Source organism: Gossypium hirsutum, chromosome D08, assembly GCF_007990345.1.
Source record: "Gossypium hirsutum isolate 1008001.06 chromosome D08, Gossypium_hirsutum_v2.1, whole genome shotgun sequence".
Classification (NCBI taxonomy): Eukaryota; Viridiplantae; Streptophyta; class Magnoliopsida; order Malvales; family Malvaceae; genus Gossypium; species Gossypium hirsutum.
This window is the reverse complement of record NC_053444.1, coordinates 65,253,479-65,272,157: the sequence shown is the minus strand read 5'-3', so window position 1 is coordinate 65,272,157 and position 18,679 is coordinate 65,253,479. Positions and strand designations below refer to the sequence as shown.

Sequence of the window (18,679 nt, the reverse complement as noted above, 5' to 3'; positions counted from 1 at the left end):
TTTCCTCCCTTCTCTATTTCTTTTAAAGTGATTTTTTTTAACAAATAATAAATATAAAAAAACTAGGTTAAAAGAAATGGAGAAGAAGAAATGAGAGGGAGAAGCAAAAAAGCATAGAAGAAAAAAAGAAAGTTAAAAGAATATAAAAGAAAAAAATTTAAATTGATTAAAACGAAAAGTATGGGGGCCGACTGTATAAATTAACTTAAAATTTTTATTTCAACTTACCGTTACCCCGTTTACAATAATCAACGGTTCAGTAACAAAAATCTTATAAGGCATAAACAAAATTAACTATTTTACTAATTTTTTATAAATAATTTTAAAATTTTGACATATATATTTTAAAATATTTTTATGGGATATTTACTGACCCCTAACTCTTTAAAAATTCCAATAGCGTTCTACCAAATATTTTCTTAATTAAAACCCGACCCTATGGTTAGAGATCCAATCTACAGGCCAGTGGCGATAGATTAGAGAAAAACCTAAGGCAGAGCAAATTTGATAAAAGAAAAATCTAAAAAATACCCCAAAAAAATAGGAAAAAAAAAGTTTACATTGAGAGATGGTGAGCAAAACAGAGGAGACCCAATTGAATAGGCTTGAAAACCAGGTAGATAATGGAGGAGGAGGTGCTTGGGAGTACCTTTGCCTTGTGAGAAAGCTCAAAGTTAGGCGTTCAGAGAAAGTCTTGAAATATGGTTTATCCATCTTAAATGATCCCAAGAAAAGATCTGCTCTTGGCCCTGAAGGTTAGTCTTCCTTTTAGCTTCGTTGGGTGATTTGTGGATTTGGGTTTTGCTTGAATTCAATGATTTTAAAGTGTTTCGCTTGAATTTTGAATTTTTGTGATTGGGGTTTTTTGGGGTTTTAGAGTTTAGTTTTTTAGTTCTTTCTATTGGTTTTGCTTGAATTCAAAGCTTTATGAATTGTTGCCCCTGTTGTTGATTTGCTTGAATTTAAAACTTGAAGCGTAATGATTTTTTTAAGAAAAAGATTGAAATTTTGATTTAATTTGGGTGTTATATAACTTAGATATTTTGTATTTGTGTGTAAAATTGAAAGTGAAATAAGTTTGATTTGAATTGGTAGGCATTAAAATAAGAATTAGCTTTGTAAGAAAGTCGGGTTGAGTTTTCATTATATTGATTTCTCAGCTGAGGTTTTGAGAAACAAAAATAGTTAGGTAAGCTTGATGAAGCACAATTGTAATGCTTTATACCTCTGAGACTATTGGTTAATTTTATACCTGCATTTAGATACAAGAACTCATCTTAGTTTTGTACATTTTTCTCATGTGCCATGACATCATCCAGTGCTTCTCTTTGTATTGAGTTTTATACACCTCGAAGGGCAATAAGCATCTGTGAATCAGCGTTCTTTTATCTATAGGAATGTGATTTACGAGTTTTCATCTTATATTACCATTTACTTCAGTTAATTTATAGCGGTAAACAGTAATAATTGCTAACAAGTACTTATATCTTGATACAGAATGGACTTTGTATGAGCAGGTAGCTATTGCTGCTATGGATTGCCAATGTCTCAACGTTGCAAAGGTACAAATCTTGTCTATGAGATTTTCACTTTTGGATTGCTTTTAAGCTTTTCCGTTTTCATATTATGTTAAGTTGATTTTCGCATTTTGGACTTGCGTATATGTGTAAAACTAATTCTACTGTTTCCTATTTAAATATTGATCATGCCACTGGATTGACCACTCTCATTGTTTATATGATTTCTCTTTCGAACATGTTAAGAGTATTTTTCTTTTTTGATGGAAAGAATTCTTTAAGGTCTTGCTTGTTCTTACAGTTTTCTCACCACTTATGAAGCCATTAGTTAGGAAGATATGACTTTTGCCTGTTTTATATGCAAAATGGTGTAACTCTTATTGAATGTTGTTGGTTTGGGCTCCACTGAAACAGTTTGTATGCTTATCTGCATATTACGTTGTTTCTTGAATCACAGTGCTGTTTAGCATAGATGCTTTGGTAGTAGATTTGTGAAGTTACCTGTCTTAAATTGGTACAATTTAATGTTGCAGGATTGTATAAAGGCTTTACTGAAAAAATTTCCTGAGAGCAAAAGGGTTGGTAAGTATATATGACTGTTAAACATGTTCTACGTTTTCCGTTTGTGTTACGAAAAGGGTATATATGTTGACACTAATTTATGCTGTGGTTTCAGTGATTTGAGAATCATAAATTCATGGCTTACCTTTTGATCATTAACACACTTGAATTAAGCTTCTTCCAAACATCTCAGTCAATATTCTACTCCAAACCTTATTGGGCTTTTATGTTACTGTATTACAGCTTGAATAAGGATGGATAAACATAAACAGTTCTTGTATAAGTTTGGATTCTGTAGGATGCTGGCGAAGGTATTCATTGTCCCAGAACATTTGATGACCTAGTGGTTTTGTTTTGTCATGGTCTACAGGCAGGCTGGAGGGCATGTTGCTTGAAGCAAAGGGATCGTGGGCTGAGGCTGAAAAAGCTTACTCAAGTCTTTTAGAGGACAATCCACTTGATCAAGTAAATTCTGTGACCACTTTCCGACCCTCACTTCCCCTCCTCCTCTCTGCCTTTCTTGAAAAAGAATCAGTTGTAATGGACAAAAAGGAAATATAATGGCTTATTGCTTTTATAAAAACAAAAAAAAGAAACCAATGACAATAAACCCTATCTTGGGCAGGTAATACATAAGAGGAAAGTAGCCATGGCAAAGGCTCAAGGAAATATTTCAGGGGCTATTGAGTCGCTTAATAAATATCTTGAAATGTGAGATATCTCAGAAAACTCTGTCTCTCTTTCCCCCTTTCTGCTGTCACACATTTTCCTAATTCGATACTATAGAACAGAGCAAATGTCACTCAATTTCCCCGTTTTTCTTTTGATAGATTTATGGCAGATCATGATGCTTGGAGAGAACTTGCAGAGATATATGTCTCCCTACAAATGTGAGTTTTAATCTATTACAGCTTAATTATGTTGCCAATCATAAATAGCAGTGATTTAAGCTTCTTCTGTTTTTTTTGGTTGATAAATCAGGTACAAACAAGCCGCTTTCTGCTATGAGGAGCTTATTTTATCTCAACCAACAGTTCCCTTGTATCATCTGGCCTATGCTGATGTAAGTTTCTTCTTTATTGTAGTTAAAAACTTCTTTTACTTGGACTAGGGGGGGTGATTGTCGAAATATGAGTATGTATCTGGCACGTGTATGCTCAGTTTTTTTAAGAGGAATGTACCTCCGTACCCATGTCCAGTATATGTTGGATAAGGATACTTCAAGGAAAATGAAGACTCAAACTATCATAGTTAGAAACTAGTATGCAATTTCATTAGCAGTTTCTCACATTCCAATTTTCCTAGAGAATAACATTCCCTTTGTAAATGCTCTTCTTTTAGTATATTCTTGGCTCTTAATGAGCTCAATGAATAAAGAAATGGTTCGGTAGTAATTATGATTCTGCTAGGATGATCATAAAACAAAGAACCAATTCCTTAGTGATTGTGGTTATGCAAAAATGCAAATGACCAATGATTCCCAACCGAGAAGGAAACTCCCAGGTAGACGTTGGATCTGTATTCCTCTGTGGAGCCCTGCACCCAAACTGGCATTGATACCATTGTGTGGAGATGCTGTTTGTTTTTACTCGAAAACCTTACTGTCTTGTCCCACAGAAGGTAATTCACAAGCACGAGTTTCAAGTCTCTACAATTTCACAGGATAATGCTTTTCACCTTGCATTGGTTCAGCAAAAGATTTCTAGCTCGAACTCTTCTGATTCTCCTCTGAATTCTTGTTTTCATTGATTACGCACTATGCTTTTTCATTAACAGGTACTTTACACACTCGGCGGACTGGAAAACCTTCAGACCTCGAAGAAATACTATGCATCAACTATTGACTTGACTGGGGGCAAGAATACCAGAGCACTTCTTGGAGTTTGCTTGGTAAGCTCCTTCTCTTTTGAGAACTCATGCACTGGCTTTCATCTTTATACTAACTAAAATCTTACTGGAAAAAGAAGGGCTTCACACTCACTCTTTTCAATGTCCTCGTATTTTATCTTTCTGACCCAAAGTTTGAATCCTCTTGTTCAGTGCACGTCAGCCATCGGACAGGTTTCAAAAGGAAAGAACAAGGAAGACAAGGAGAGTCCAGAGCTGCAGTCTTTGGCAGCAAAAGCCTTGGAGAAAGAATACAGGCAGAAAGCTGATGATAAACTAGGCTTGCTTACTTCTGCTTTAAGAAGTTTGAAAATTTAGTGTTAAACCCTAACGACATTGAATCAAAGCTTTTTGATTATTGCCCCGTAAGGGGTCCAAAGATAATTTTCAGGAATGTTTTAATATCTTAAAAATGTTTCAATCTTTGCTAAATTTTAAGTTACATTGTTGTCATTTCTGTGTTTTTGATCAAGATGGTAATGGATAGTGTTGATTCGAGCTTTTTTAGAGGTCATATCGTCTTTACTTAATCAAATATTATGGATTCGAATATATTGGATATCTTTTTTTTAGGCACCTTCATTGTTCAATGAAAGGAACATTGGCAAAACCCTTTTCTTTTTTATGCTTTTAATGCTCCTTTCTATGGCTCAAATGTAATTTTATTTCACAGTTTGAATGTTCTTAAATGGTATTAAAAACGATCTGATTGAAGCAATTATTGTTTAGGAATTGAAACTACAATGCTAAGGGGATTCTTAGCATGGATTGATGGTCACAGGCTTATAGCTTTAATCCTTGTGATCCTTTTTGTTTTGATAAATTAATTAGTTTGTAGAGCACATTGCATATGTGAATTTGAGAGAATATGTTTAAACCAAGTATTTTGAAGCTAAAATATGAGCCGTGCCGGTGAAAATGCGTTTCTTAAGGCATATTTTGATGGAATCCTATGTCAATGTTAAGACTGTCGAACGAGGTTAAGCGAACCTGTTATGCTCTATCCAGCCAGATTTGTCTGGTTCAAAAATTTTGTTCCTGACTCGATTTCTTAAGACATATTTTGACTTATATTCAATGTTTCATACTAACTGTTCTTTTGTCAGATTCATCGGAAAATGAGAAAAAATATGATTAACCAGGCCTCTTCATATGATCTGAAAGAACTTGTTCGCAAGGTTCATCCCTGAGGTCATTGGTAGAGAGATTGAGAAGGCTACATCAAGTATTTATCCCTTACTAAATGTTTTCATTCGTAAAGTCAAGATCCTGAAAGGCTCCCAAGTTCGATCTTGGCAAGTTTATGGAGGTACATATTGGTTCTCTTTAAACTTTGATTCAAGAATCATATCATGTTGTGCAATTCGGTTTTTAATCTAGGATGTCATGAGTAGGACTGCATTAAGAGGATGTTGGTATGAAGTTGGAGAGGCCAGCCAATGTGACAATGGCAGAGGGAGAAATTGAGGTTATAGGAGCCTAAACAAGTTTCGATTTAATCACTTATCCATACTTATCCATCAATTGAGACAAGTGAAAAATTGTAATAGTTCCGTTGAAAACTCCATTAATAAAAATTCCAAGCAAACTTTGTTTCATTTAAGAAGCCATCAACAAAATCATGTGGAGCTCGGAATCCGGTAAGAAAAGCCGAGTTTGGAGAAAAGATTCCATAAAACAAAGCTGTGAAGAGCTTGAAGATGGGGAAAAAGAAATAGAGGTTTGAAAGAACTTGAATTGGCTAGGCTAGGGTTTGAGAAAGAGTTGAGAAAACTTTACTTGGAAGAAAAGAAACCATTGTTTTGCTCCAATACCAAATCATGGTTCATTCATTTTTTGGTATCATCAAACAACCATTGTGGAATCTAGATTATAGTATCAAATAATTAAAAGAAAACAGTTTGAATTCCTTGATTTTTTTTCCCTGTATTTTTATTTAGATAGGATAATACATTGCATAATACAAATGAAAAATAATTAAGATACAACAATAAATATGAAAAACACAAAAAAAATTTAAATAATTAAATAAATTATTGACATGTTAAAGATAATATTACTAAAATACACAAATGACAGGATTTAATTACTAAAAAAAATTATTCCGTTTCAGTTTTCACAAACCTTTGTCTTGGATTAAACATGGACAATCTGTCAAATCATGTCCTTTTCATGGAACTGATAGTAATAATTGTCCTCACATGAAAAAGAAAAAAAAAAAAGAGAGAGAAATATTGCAGACCAAATGATTTTCATGGACAAAAAACCTTGCCTGTTGCAGATGATCTTAGCTGGCTAACCACAATAGGTGAAACTCCAATCATTTTAATACCCAAAAAGTAACTTAAATGGAAAAATAATTAATTCAACAAAGTTTCCATATGAATTTCCTCTGATCTGGCACAATACCATTGGTTGAGTTGTTCATATTTTTGAGTCATTAGACCAGACATTGCTGTTGTTTTTCCCTTTGAATCACAACAATTACTTTTTTGAAGATGTACAAGCAAGCTTTAATGGCGGATGCATGGATAAGGGAAGCTGAAGAAGCATTGAAGTTGGTGGAAGACATAGAAAATAGAGTAAACAACAAGAACCCATCACTACAACACCATGGAAATTGCGTTATAGACATTGCCGCTCGTTCCAAGCTTTTAGATGTTGGGATAAAAATTGATCGACTTGAATCACTTCTTAGAAACCCTCCTTCAAAACCCATTTTGTATGTTTGATATTTCTCTCTCAGTTACATCTTAGATTGCTTGTTTAATTTCCTGCTCTTACACTGTTTTTATGGTAACCTAACTCGAAATATATTTACTTAAGCATCGAAGAATGTTTCTCCCCTTATCGAAATCTATAAATGGATTGCTTGAATGTTGTATATATATAATGTATGTATTTATGTATACGTATCAGACTCTCAATTGAAAAGATGAACTGTGTTAGATTTGTTCTTATTCTGTTACATAAGTAACCTGTTGCTGCAGTACATTTGCAGAACGAATGAAGATATCGACTATAGATGGAAGATGCTATCGGATATGCAGCTAAGAACCAAAGCTTTGGCTCTTAGACTGTATGCATTACCAACTTCGAGCAGGTATTGTGGTTCTCATGTCGTGGTTCTTTCATTTCGGGCTATTGACTTCGGAAAGTCTATAGTCGATAAATAGGGTGTTCTCCCGGTGCACATGGCCGGATGTTCGTCAAATGCAGCCTTTCCCCTGCATTTTGCAGAGAGGCTGGCTGTTACAATGTCCCGAACCCCTGACCTTCCCGGTCGAGAAGGAGCAATGTCAATATGATGATAACGGGAGAGCATATATAGATTGTTATGGAAATCGCAGGGTTTGAACTTATTTAGCTTTGCAATTTTCTTCTTCTTTGCAGGCCTGGAAACTCGACTCATGGAAATCACAACGACATGAACAAAATCATCACCGCCTACATACAAGGTAGAACGGATCTAGATTCCGAATGCTCGGAGTGGGTAAAGGATAGGATTTGCAACTTCTAATAGAACAAAATGAGCTAATATAGTGATTTAGAAGATCCTATCATCAAACTCTTAGTATGCATATGATTTCCGATTATGATTTCGATTTCTCTGAGTTACGTCGTAATCTGCATTAATGGATGGACCGATCTGCTCTTCGGGATTAACTAGTTCTCTCCTATCGTTACATTGCATGCCATTACCATACACGTATCATGGAAACTGATGCTTAGGAAGGTCTCTTTTCAATGCCTTCAAACAAACGCTCACCAACTTTGTTTGAGTTAATCATATTGTGATTGCAGATCGAACAAAATCATTCTCGTCCGAAGAGGATCGAGAGCTTTTCCGACCACTTATTGTATGTTCATAGTATTTCCATGAGATATAAAATCATTGTTCCCTGAGCTTCTGTATTCTGAAAAGGCCTTGTTTGTTGCTATGTTCCTGCAGGCTAACGATGTATCAATGACGAGCCAAGTGCAGGTATTCGATGCTTATTTCAAACAGATTTGTTCACAAATTAAGCTCCAAATGGCTTTGTTGATCTCTTTTTGCGTTGCAGACGAAACAAGGCAGTACTTCTACTCCACTGAGTTTTCTCCAGAAGATTTGCTGGTTCTTCGGTGCAATACTCGGATTAGCTGCACTTACATTTATCTTAATTCTTATCTGTGCAGTCATATAATCTAATACTTATCCGAGCTGTTCCAACACAGGAAGGCTCAAATTATAGGTTGAATACATAGCTACATACAGATTTTTAGAGTACGGTAGAATTATATAATCGACAATTATTAACATTGGTAAACGACCCAAAACAATTTGATTATAATTCAATTCATAATAGTCGTAAGTAGAAAGTTCATATTCTTCTATTATTGATAAATAATTTGTTGGACAATACTCAAGCGCAGTTATCACAATACTTTTATAATCTACTGAAATGTTGAGCTGTTCTTGAATGCTACTTCCTGAGCCTCCTAGTGAGCACTCTAGGCATAAATTGCAGAGGATTTTCCCGAGAAAATGTTGAAAGTTACTTCTTTTTTTTTTCTGAAGAATTAAATCAATAAATATTGTCATTATAAATATAAGAAACTCTGGTATTGTGTATGTTGATTGATATATATTCGAAGATGAAAATTTCAGTTTGACATTTCATAAGAATTTTCCTGGCTGCTCTAATGGCATAATAATGTTTCTCTATTGTCCTCTTTGGATAATAATAATAATAATAATAATAATAATAATAATAATAATAATAATAATAAGGCATAATGATTTATTTGACCTTTTAACTTTACAAAAAATTCATTTTAGTCTTTCATTTAATTTTTGGCACAAAATAAATTGCCATGTAATACCATATTAGCAATTAATTATTTTTTAAAATATAAAACATTCAAAAAAGTATAAAAATTAAAAAAAATATTTATTTAATATTTTTAATTTTTAAAAATTAATTAATTGCTAACATGGCATACACGTGGATGTCACATCAGCAAAGTAACCGATGTTAATTTTTTTATCTATTTTAAAGTGATTTGATAAACAATACAAATTTAAAGACTAAAAAAGACGAAAAATCAAATGATTGCTAAAATAAGTCTTTTTATAAAATTAAAGGGCCAAATAAATAAGAATACAAACAATTTTCCACTATTGATTTTTAAAATAATAATTGAATAATTTATTTATTTATTTATTCTAATAATGAAAATATACGGTGATGATGATGAAATTACAGATGGGTCATCCACGTAAAGCCAATTTTATATATTTGTCAAATCTCCCTAATTTTATATTCTTTAAAAATAAATTATTTTATTATTATGCCTCTAAACCAGCATTAAAAAATACTGCGCTTTACATAGCAGGCCTGGAAAACCAAAATCCCCAAATTTACAGCCCAATTCAAGGCTAAAACCCTCTCCACTGAAACCCCAACTCTTCTTTTTCGAGAATCAACTGAAACCCTAATCATATAAGATAGTTTTTTTTTGCCATATACAATCCTTTTCTTTGAGAGTTGGTGCTGCTGGGGAAAGCTTTCACTGTATAACTGCTCCGAAAGAAAAGGGAAAAAAAAGAAGAGAAAGATTCTTGCTTAACCATGGCGGAGAAGGCAGTGACTATTAGGACCAGGAAGTTCATGACCAACAGGCTACTTTCCAGGAAACAATTTGTGAGTAAGCTTTTCCTTTTCTTTTTCTCTCTCATTTTCCATCCACTTTCTTGATGATCAAACATGGGTCATTGTTAAATTTTAGTCTTGGGGTTTTTCTCTTGACTTCCATTATTTTTTCTATTACATTCTTTGAGAAGGGTTTAATATCAGTTGTAGATCTCATTAAAGGAATATAAGAACTTAAATGAACAAATGTAATGCTGATTTTATTACTTTGATAATAAGATGCTTAATTTAGGACTTTGCTTAATTTGTTTTCTTGGGGGTGGGGAAACTGAGAAATGAAATAATAGCTTGTATCTGTTTGAGTTCATTGTTGACTTGGTAGCTAAAGATTGTTATTTGCTTCTTCTTTTTTATTTAGATCATTGATGTTTTGCATCCTGGGAGGCCCAATGTTTCCAAGGTAAATCTTTGACATTTCCTAATAATATTATAGTCTTATCATATACCCGAATATGTGTCGGACATGTCAACTTCAAATAAAATGAAGATTCGGAACTACACCAATCATAAATGTTCGAAAATTTGGATTGGTTTCATGGTTGTGTTACCCTGTTTTTGAGATGTTGGTTTGGGTTTTTAGGCTGAACTAAAGGAGAAGCTTGCTAGAATGTACGAGGTTAAGGACCCCAATTCAATTTTTGTGTTCAAGTTCACAACCCATTTTGGAGGTGGTAAATCTACCGGATTTGGTTTGATATATGATTCTGTTGAGAATGCAAAGAAGTACGAGCCCAAGTATAGGCTAATCAGGGTAATTTCTGATGTCTTTTCTGTACTTTTCCTCTGGAAGTTGTTAGTATTTTAAACTGCTTTTGCTTCATGTCTAGTATGTTGATGTTTATTTCTCGATGTAGTTTATTTGTGGAATTCTCTTTTCATACTCTAAACACTGCATTCGATCTGTTTACTGAAAACAACTCGTAATGGTGATGTTATAGAATCTGAAATCAGCTTTTGTAGTAAAAAATGACGAGTTGGATGTGGAACTAGAGTTTTCATCTATTTTGTGCTTGATAAATGCCTTGTTTTGAAGAAAACTTGAGATAGAGTGTAAATATGTAATGCATTGATCCATAGTTTTTAAGTTTCCATGAATTTAAGTTATTTGATATCGAAAATGGGTTCTAAATCTTCTGGCTTGCCATTGCATATCCCTCATCTTTCCATCATTAGTCATGAGTTGCATTTCTTTCACCGTTTCTTTGAATGACTAGATATGATTCTAGATGCTGATTATTTTTTGCATGGCTGTTTCAGAACGGACTCGATTCCAAGGTAGAGAAATCGAGAAAGCAAATGAAGGAAAGGAAGAACCGGGCTAAGAAGATCCGAGGAGTAAAAAAGGTAAATATCACTCGATGATTTTCACAATATAACTCTACTCAAACTGCTATCAATCTATGATAGATGGTTGTTGAGGCTGATTATATGAATGTTTTTGCTTTGTTGAACAGACCAAGGCCAGTGAAGCAGCAAAGAAGAAGTGAGATAAAAGGATTTGAAAAAGAAGAGGTGAAGTTGATGCTGTAACTTAGAGCCAATGTTTTCCAACACGAGTGTCCAGGTGTTCTTCAATCTGTTTTGTTTTTGAAAAAAAAAAAAACTGGATTTTGGTGTTCATCTGATGTTTAATATTATTTATGCAGCAGATTTTGATATATTTAGTGAGTGTAATACTTTGTTATTTCCATTGAAGTTCCCTTCCTTTATTTTGCCATTTAGCTTCTTCTTTTTCCTTCTAAAATATTAGAAAAAGACATTTAATTATTTTTTTCTATATAAATACTAGACTTTTAAGTTACTTTTGGTTCAAGGAATGTAGAGATTTTCATGATTGGATTTTAAACCGGTAATTTTACATTTTCAATGCGGTTTAAAATTAAAAAAATATAGAGGTAATCTCAATGATGTCTTATATTAATTAGGTAATTTGATATTTTTTTTATAACATTAACGACTTTGATTCATCCTACTTAATCAAATAAAATAACTATATGTTAGGAATATATGCAAAGTATGAGTTAATTGGCAGGCGGTTCACTTGAATCAACAGCTTTTAGATATTTTAACAAATATTCTTAAAATTAGAAACTTTTATATACACCTAATGAGATGGTATTAAAAATATAAAATTCAATTTAACCTGATTTAAATTCATATTGCTTTAATAGAGATGTCCAGCCATTGTTTTAACTTTGCAAACATCAATTTATGGCCGAATATCAACAATTCCAAAGGCCAAACCTAATCAGTCCTTTTTTCTTTCTCAACCTCTGATTATATTCCTTTGGACTTTTCCATGTCACCAAGTGCCAGTTTACATCAACTCTCTCTCTCCTTTCCCTCACATCACCAACTATGGGTTATTTTATTTTTGTCACTTCACTATGAATTTTATTAAATTGCTATTTGTTATAGTTTTTTTTTTGTCATCAACTATGAAATTCTTTAAATTAATCGCCTAACAAATCAATATTGTTTTTATATTAATTTACTCATTTTTTTTAAAAAATAAACCTCAAAATTTGATCCTAATTTTAAAAAAAAATTAAAAAATATAAAAGAACTCATAAATATTTCAAAAACATATAATAAATTTAAATTTTATATTAGACCCAAACAAATTTTACATGCAATTAATCTTTATTATTAGTCAAATTATGTTCTTAAAAGCATAATAAGGACATGAAATTATTCGTAAAAGTCCAATTTTAAAGTTTTTGAATTCGCAAGTGAATGTTCAGTGTTAAATGTAACACTCGTTGCTTGAGTTTACTTGGATAAGAGGTGTTGTGGTCAGTGCCCTTAAAATTTTAAGGGTTGAGTCAATTTTTTTCCGTCTAAAAACACTAATTTGACTAAATTAGAGAGGTGGAGGGTAAATGATAATAAATAAGAATTTGAGCCAAATTAAAAATTTTAGATTAAATTATACAATTGGTCCCTATATTTTTTCGTTTTGAGCAATTTAAAAATTTTCTTTTATGTTCTTTAAATTTTTTTTCTATATTTTCCATTCTCTTTTGCTTCTCCCTCTGTTTTCCTCCCTTCTCCATCTCTTTTAATACAATTTTCCTATGTTTTCCATTTGTTAAAACTAAAGAGGAATAAGAAAAGGAAAATACAAAAATAAATTGTTCAAAAAATTAATAATATAGGGACTAGTTTTAACAAATAGAAAACATTGAAAAACTAGTTAAAAGAGATGGAGAAGGGAGGAAAACAAAGGGATAAACAAAATAGGACGGAAAATAAAGAAAAAAAGTTAAAAGAACATAAAAGAAAAAAATTAAATTGCTCAAAACGAAAAAAATGGGGACTAATTGTATAATTTAATCTAAAATTTTTGTTTGAAATGATAATTTAACGTGTCATGTCAGCTTACCATTTCAACGTCAACGACAATTAACGGCTCGGTGACTAAAATGTTATAACACATTAATGTAAGTGGCTAAAACATAACATTTCAAATATAAGTGACTAAAATGTAATTCGAGATAAACAAAGGTGATTGTTTTGATAGTTCCCTTTTGTTTTTGTTATTATCATTTTTAATTTTGTTCGGCAATTAGAATGAGAAAATAATTTTTTTAAGAGGGACCAAGTTGAATGAATTTCGTCTTTTTTATGTATATATTTTTAAATTACATGGTAGATAAATTCTACCCAAGTCATTAAACTATTAATAAATTTACGTTTTTGTCATTCAAGTTCAAAAAATAATAAAATGATCGTTGAACTATTCAAAAATTTTAATTTAAGTCATTGAGCGTTTCAAATCGTTGTTATACGGCCTTTTATGTTCCCACAACGTGCACTAATCAAAATTTCTTTTTCTCCTTCTCTTTTATAGTTCATTTTTTTTATGAAACATCATTGAACGTCAAGAAATTGCGAAGCAAAATCCAAACAACTTTTTTGTTTGATCTTCAACATTGATCATTAGATCAACTTGGATCTAAGACATGTTCTTCTACTCGTCGATGGATCCATCATACCAATCGTCAAATCGTCGCTTGGAGCTCGCTAGCTGGACTTTAAGAAAAAAACTTAACTGCTCAGTAATTAAAATAAAAATTTTCAAATAGTTCAATGACCATTTTGTAACTTTTTAAAATTAAATGATCAAAACGTAAATATACTAATAATTTAGGGACTTTTGTTGTAGGTTACTTTATTTTATTTTACCCCGTTAGTTGCCTTGTTGGCCAAATTGGCTTTTTCTTTAAGTACAAAAGAAAAAAAATTGGAAATAAAAAAGAGAGGAAAATTTGATAATATACAAACAGCTATAAAGTAGCTTTCCTGTCTATCAGCTTTCTCGAGGTTACTTAAGCCTTTGAACTCTTTGGTCTTTGGCTTATCTATCATTTTTGCTTCACAGATTGTTTTGAAAAACACCATCTTTCTTGTGAATTCTGCAACCTTTGGAGGTTGGGTACTTTAAATATCTGTCAAATTATAGTTTTTGTTTGTGTTTTTAAGATTGGATTTATGGGTTTTTTTCGTAGGTTGTTTATGTTCTTCTTTATTTTTTTGATTCTGGGTTTTTCCTCCTCTTCATTACTGTAACTTTCATGGGATCCGATTTTGCTTTTGGATTGATCAAGTTCATAGTCATTTCTAGTCACTTTAATGTCTCAACTCTTAGGGAACTAATTTCTCTTTCGTAATGAATCTTTTTTATTATTATTTATAGATAAGCTAATTGTTATTTTAAATTACTGTTATTGTTCTTCAAGCGCTCAAAATGTCTTCCCGTTCCTTTTTGTTTTGTTTCAATCATGACTACTTAATCATATTCAATTTGTTTGGCTTGTTTTGCTAAATGATTTTATCTTTGGAATGTTTGTGCAGTAACTTAAGAAGAAATGGGGGAAAAGAGTTTAATTGCCAAGGATGTCACCGAAGTAAGCAGTTGTTCATCTTCATTGACAATATTAAAGGATCTTTTTATGTGTTTTAATTCAATAAAAGTATTGCCAACCTTGTTAATATTGTTTGTTTTGGATATGAACAGTTGATCGGTAACACGCCACTGGTATATCTCAACAATGTTGTAGATGGATGTGTGGCTAAAATTGCTGCCAAGTTGGAGGCAATGGAACCCTGCTCCAGTGTCAAGGACAGGTATTTATGAAACGTCTTTTGCCGGTTGTATCGGAATATTTTATTGTAATCAACTCTATTACACCGCATTAACTTATGGTAGGACTGAAGTTCTATAATCTTTGTTTTGAAAACCTTATTTGCATGCAGGATTGGATATAGTATGATTGCAGATGCAGAGGAGAAGGGTCTCATTGTACCAGGCGAGGTTGGTACTCGCTATATTTCTCTCTTAGAATTCAAGTTTATGCTTGGTTTAGGGTTTTAAGTGGATTGTAGTTATACTATTCTAGCTATGCCATAGGCTGAAATTGTGTGTTGTTGTCAACTTGAAAAGCATCTCTAGTTAACCATTTGAACTTACATAGAGAAAGCTTTATATAGAAGCTTGTCGTCTTTCAAGTGTTTGTTCCTTTTAAATTCGATATTCAAATTCCTTTCATTTTTATATGCAAAAGTATAGCTTTCCTTGAGCTCATGTCACTATCTTGTTGCTTTAATGTTGAAAGAATAAACTCAAGGAGAGAAGTTTTAACTTGACAAAGTTTCTGTTTTTCCTATATGATGAAGAGTGTGCTGATCGAGCCAACTAGTGGTAATACCGGAATAGGGTTGGCATTCATGGCAGCTGCTAAGGGTTACAGACTCATAATTACGATGCCTTCTTCAATGAGTTTAGAAAGAAGAATGGTCCTCCGAGCTTTTGGAGCTGAGCTGGTTCTTACGGATCCAGCCCGGGGCATGAAGGGGGCTGTTCAAAAAGCTGAGGAAATTATGTCAAAGACTCCTAATTCTTACATTCTTCAGCAATTTGAAAACCCTGCCAACCCAAAGGTATCATTCAGAACTCTTTTCACACATATGTTAGTAGTTCGAGCCGTTGAGGGTGTTGTGATTTGATTCTTTGTTCCTGTTTTAGATCCATTATCTGACAACCGGACCAGAGATATGGAAAGGCAGTGGAGGAAAGGTAGATGTCCTTGTCTCTGGTATCGGGACTGGAGGTACTGTAACAGGAGCCGGGAAGTATCTGAAAGAGCAGAATCCTGACATTAAGGTTAGACTTTTTGATCCCTAACTACTACTAATTTCGTTTGTCTGTCATTGTGCTTTTGTGTTTCTTATGTTTCCATTGCTCCTTGCTTTTTTCCATCCAGCTCGTCGGTGTGGAACCAGTTGAGAGTGCAGTGCTTTCTGGAGGGAAACCTGGTAAGTTGTTCTTTTACAAACTATAGCCAAACAGGTGGTCAAAGTCAAACCACTCGAACCTCTGGTTTATAGTTCCAATCATAATATTTTATTCACATCAAATTTGAAAATTTTCCCTACAAGGCTTTTGTACATTGTCCCTGACAACAGGCAAACAGCATGGCTTTAGTCTCTTAAATCTTAGGAAGATTATTAAATATTTTTGCCATTATCATCTGAAAATTATTTTCTGGTACTCCTCATGCTAAAATAAGATTCTATAAGAATGTTTTATCTATTGATGGATGGTTGCATTTTTTAATGTTCAAGGTCCACATAAGATCCAAGGAATTGGTGCTGGCTTCATCCCTGGGGTTTTAGATGTCAATTTAATCGATGAAGTTGTTCAAGTAAGTCTTGATGATATTTAATTTATTAAGACCAATATTTTCGTCAACATTGGATATATATGCTATTATCCTATATTTACTCAGAATTGAGCATGAGTGTTAAATAGGAGTATGTGCCTAATACTGTAATGTTCAAATTTTTCTACTTTTTTTTTTAAGCCACACAGCTGTTATCTCATAATTCATTGCTGGTTTTCATTATTTCATATCCTAGGATCAATATATGTTATAGATGCTTATAGGGAAGGCAACTCGGTGGTATTCAACATATGAGCACACTTTCTTCTATTGCAGCTTTTTTCTTCATGCATGTATTGCTATTCTTGTTCCTTGTAATGATCGATTACCTGTTTGGCTGCAGATATCAAGTGAAGTAGCTATTGAAACTGCAAAACAACTTGCTCTGAAAGAAGGATTGTTGGTAAGGTTCTTCAGTTTTCTTGATATAATTTAATATGGAAATCCATACCTTGGTGCTTGTTCACAACTAAACTGAAAATTGACACTCAAGCTTCTGTTGGATTCTTTCTGCAGTTTCCTTTAGTTATAACTGTTTGGAACATATATTACAGGTAGGTATATCATCTGGTGCTGCCGCCGCTGCCGCGATTGAGATAGCCAAGAGGCCAGAAAATGCCGGGAAACTCATTGTTGTAAGTTTTTTTTATTCAGTCCTACATCATTCTTTCTGAACACGTGATTGAAGCAATATGTAATGCCACCATTGAAAAGGGTTATTGAGAGTTCAGACATTTCTGTCAAATTACACTGATAATACTGAGTATCGGCATACACATGGATTCTAGATTCTACACGCCTGCACTAAATTATAAGCATTCTTGTTGAACAAAATTATATTAGGTCATGTATGGTGTTTTTCGCCTTGAGTCTTGCATATGTTACTCGGATTCTGATGTAATATATTTAATTGGAATTCTATGTATCTTTTAAGGGTCCGAACTAGTTAATGGGTCTTTTTAAGCACTAGTTAAGTACTAATCGATTCTTATTTTTATGATAACTTTTGCAGTTAGTTTTACAATGTTACTAAGCACTGGTTAATATTTTCCCCTTTTTTAAATTTGATCCAATCCAGGTGGTCTTCCCCAGCTTTGGAGAGCGATACTTGTCTTCCGTGCTGTTCGAGTCCGTGAAACGGGAAGCAGAGAGTATGGTGTTTGAGCCTTGAGATGAAACATGGAGAAGGTAACCTATTGATCAAGCAACATTACCAACTTTCCCCATTGATGGTTCTTGTTTTCTTCTAGGGTTATATAAAAAAAAAAGAATGTGTTTGGACATGGTGTTGAACCCTGTTTGTTGCTGTTCACTGTATTTCTTTTCAAAGTTTTAACACATATTAATAAATATGTTACATTAGAATAAATATTAATCGTGTTTATGGAGGTGCAGTCGCTCAATGTTTGAATTTGATTCCAGATAAATGTGGGATTGTTTGAAATAATAAATAAGATTAGTTCAAGCTCAAGCTTGTGTTTTTGAGCAAGTTTAGTTCAAGCCCTCCTGTCTTCTTTGAGTAGTGAGGGAGCACAGTTTTTTTTTGTTTTTTAATTCGGTAATTCTTAAAAAAAAAATTAAATTAGTATTGCAAAATGTTTTGAATAAAAAATTTGAATTTAAGTATAAATATTCAAGGTTGAAGTTAAGAATAAATCGACCTTATCTATTTATTTAAAAAATGCATCCAATTGAGCAAGTTTAATAATACAAATTTTATTTCAAATTAAGTTTTGTTTTCAAAATAAATAAATCTTGAATTGAGTTTTTGAGCCAGAGATTATGTATTTATTTCATGTCTGTCGTAGGGTCAATTTCAAATTAAGTTTTATTATTTTTAAAATTTTATACTATAAATATATTATAACATTTGTAATATTATATTAATTTTTATTTTTACATAATATTAAAAAAATCATATTATTAATAGCTATTATTTAACAAAATTGATTTAACGAATTTAACAATTAATAATTAGGTCAAAACTAAAATTCTAAATTTTAAAAAATATAAATACTAAAATAACTAAATTAAAATAGGATGAGTTAAATTCGTGATTTACAAGGACATGTATAGATATATATATTATATAGATTGTTCCTTTTAAGAGGAAAAATGATTAGTCAAACACAATCTTAAAAATCAGTGGAGCCCACAAGTGACGTGGTACCTAATATCCACGTGTCCAGCTGCATTGGATGCTTCATTCGGACATCGTCAACCGAAAGCGCGTGTGGTGATGATTGCCAATGGCAGTTTCGTAGATATTTCTGAAAGTCAATCCTTATTATTA

The 18,679-nt window shown here is 32.7% G+C and overlaps 4 protein-coding genes across 6 annotated transcripts; all 4 read left to right on the top strand.

The window, feature by feature from the left end:
- Nucleotides 1-398: 398 nt before the first annotated feature.
- LOC107899150 (ER membrane protein complex subunit 2) lies at nucleotides 399-4,479 on the top strand. The gene is made up of 9 exons (XM_016824778.2): nucleotides 399-755; nucleotides 1,498-1,562; nucleotides 2,051-2,099; nucleotides 2,449-2,543; nucleotides 2,704-2,789; nucleotides 2,909-2,968; nucleotides 3,060-3,141; nucleotides 3,855-3,968; nucleotides 4,119-4,479. The coding sequence occupies exons 1-9, from the start codon at nucleotides 569-571 to the stop codon at nucleotides 4,281-4,283; spliced, it is 903 nt and encodes a 300-aa protein (XP_016680267.1). The 5' UTR covers nucleotides 399-568; the 3' UTR covers nucleotides 4,284-4,479.
- Nucleotides 4,480-6,272: 1,793 nt separating this feature from the next.
- Nucleotides 6,273-8,334, top strand: LOC107899148 (uncharacterized). The gene is made up of 6 exons (XM_016824776.2): nucleotides 6,273-6,687; nucleotides 6,967-7,068; nucleotides 7,359-7,423; nucleotides 7,770-7,825; nucleotides 7,918-7,950; nucleotides 8,030-8,334. The coding sequence occupies exons 1-6, from the start codon at nucleotides 6,464-6,466 to the stop codon at nucleotides 8,150-8,152; spliced, it is 603 nt and encodes a 200-aa protein (XP_016680265.1). The 5' UTR covers nucleotides 6,273-6,463; the 3' UTR covers nucleotides 8,153-8,334.
- Nucleotides 8,335-9,307: 973 nt separating this feature from the next.
- LOC107899149 (40S ribosomal protein S24-1) lies at nucleotides 9,308-11,378 on the top strand. The gene is made up of 5 exons (XM_016824777.2): nucleotides 9,308-9,652; nucleotides 10,020-10,061; nucleotides 10,242-10,412; nucleotides 10,919-11,005; nucleotides 11,116-11,378. The coding sequence occupies exons 1-5, from the start codon at nucleotides 9,581-9,583 to the stop codon at nucleotides 11,146-11,148; spliced, it is 405 nt and encodes a 134-aa protein (XP_016680266.1). The 5' UTR covers nucleotides 9,308-9,580; the 3' UTR covers nucleotides 11,149-11,378.
- Nucleotides 11,379-13,871: 2,493 nt separating this feature from the next.
- Nucleotides 13,872-17,857, top strand: LOC107899147 (cysteine synthase). Of its 3 annotated transcripts, none has more exons than XM_016824773.2 (11): nucleotides 13,872-14,094; nucleotides 14,519-14,571; nucleotides 14,682-14,791; nucleotides 14,921-14,978; nucleotides 15,341-15,604; nucleotides 15,690-15,827; nucleotides 15,928-15,979; nucleotides 16,289-16,368; nucleotides 16,730-16,789; nucleotides 16,941-17,021; nucleotides 17,465-17,857. In XM_016824773.2, exons 2-11 carry the CDS (start codon nucleotides 14,533-14,535, stop codon nucleotides 17,555-17,557), a joined length of 975 nt encoding a protein of 324 aa, XP_016680262.2. In that variant the 5' UTR covers nucleotides 13,872-14,094; nucleotides 14,519-14,532; the 3' UTR covers nucleotides 17,558-17,857. The 3 variants fall into 3 exon arrangements, with proteins under 3 accessions (XP_016680262.2, XP_016680264.2, XP_016680263.2); XM_016824775.2 differs by having other exon boundaries at nucleotides 13,927-13,987; XM_016824774.2 differs by lacking the exon at nucleotides 13,872-14,094 and adding an exon at nucleotides 14,132-14,172.
- The last annotated feature ends 822 nt before the right edge of the window (nucleotides 17,858-18,679 follow it).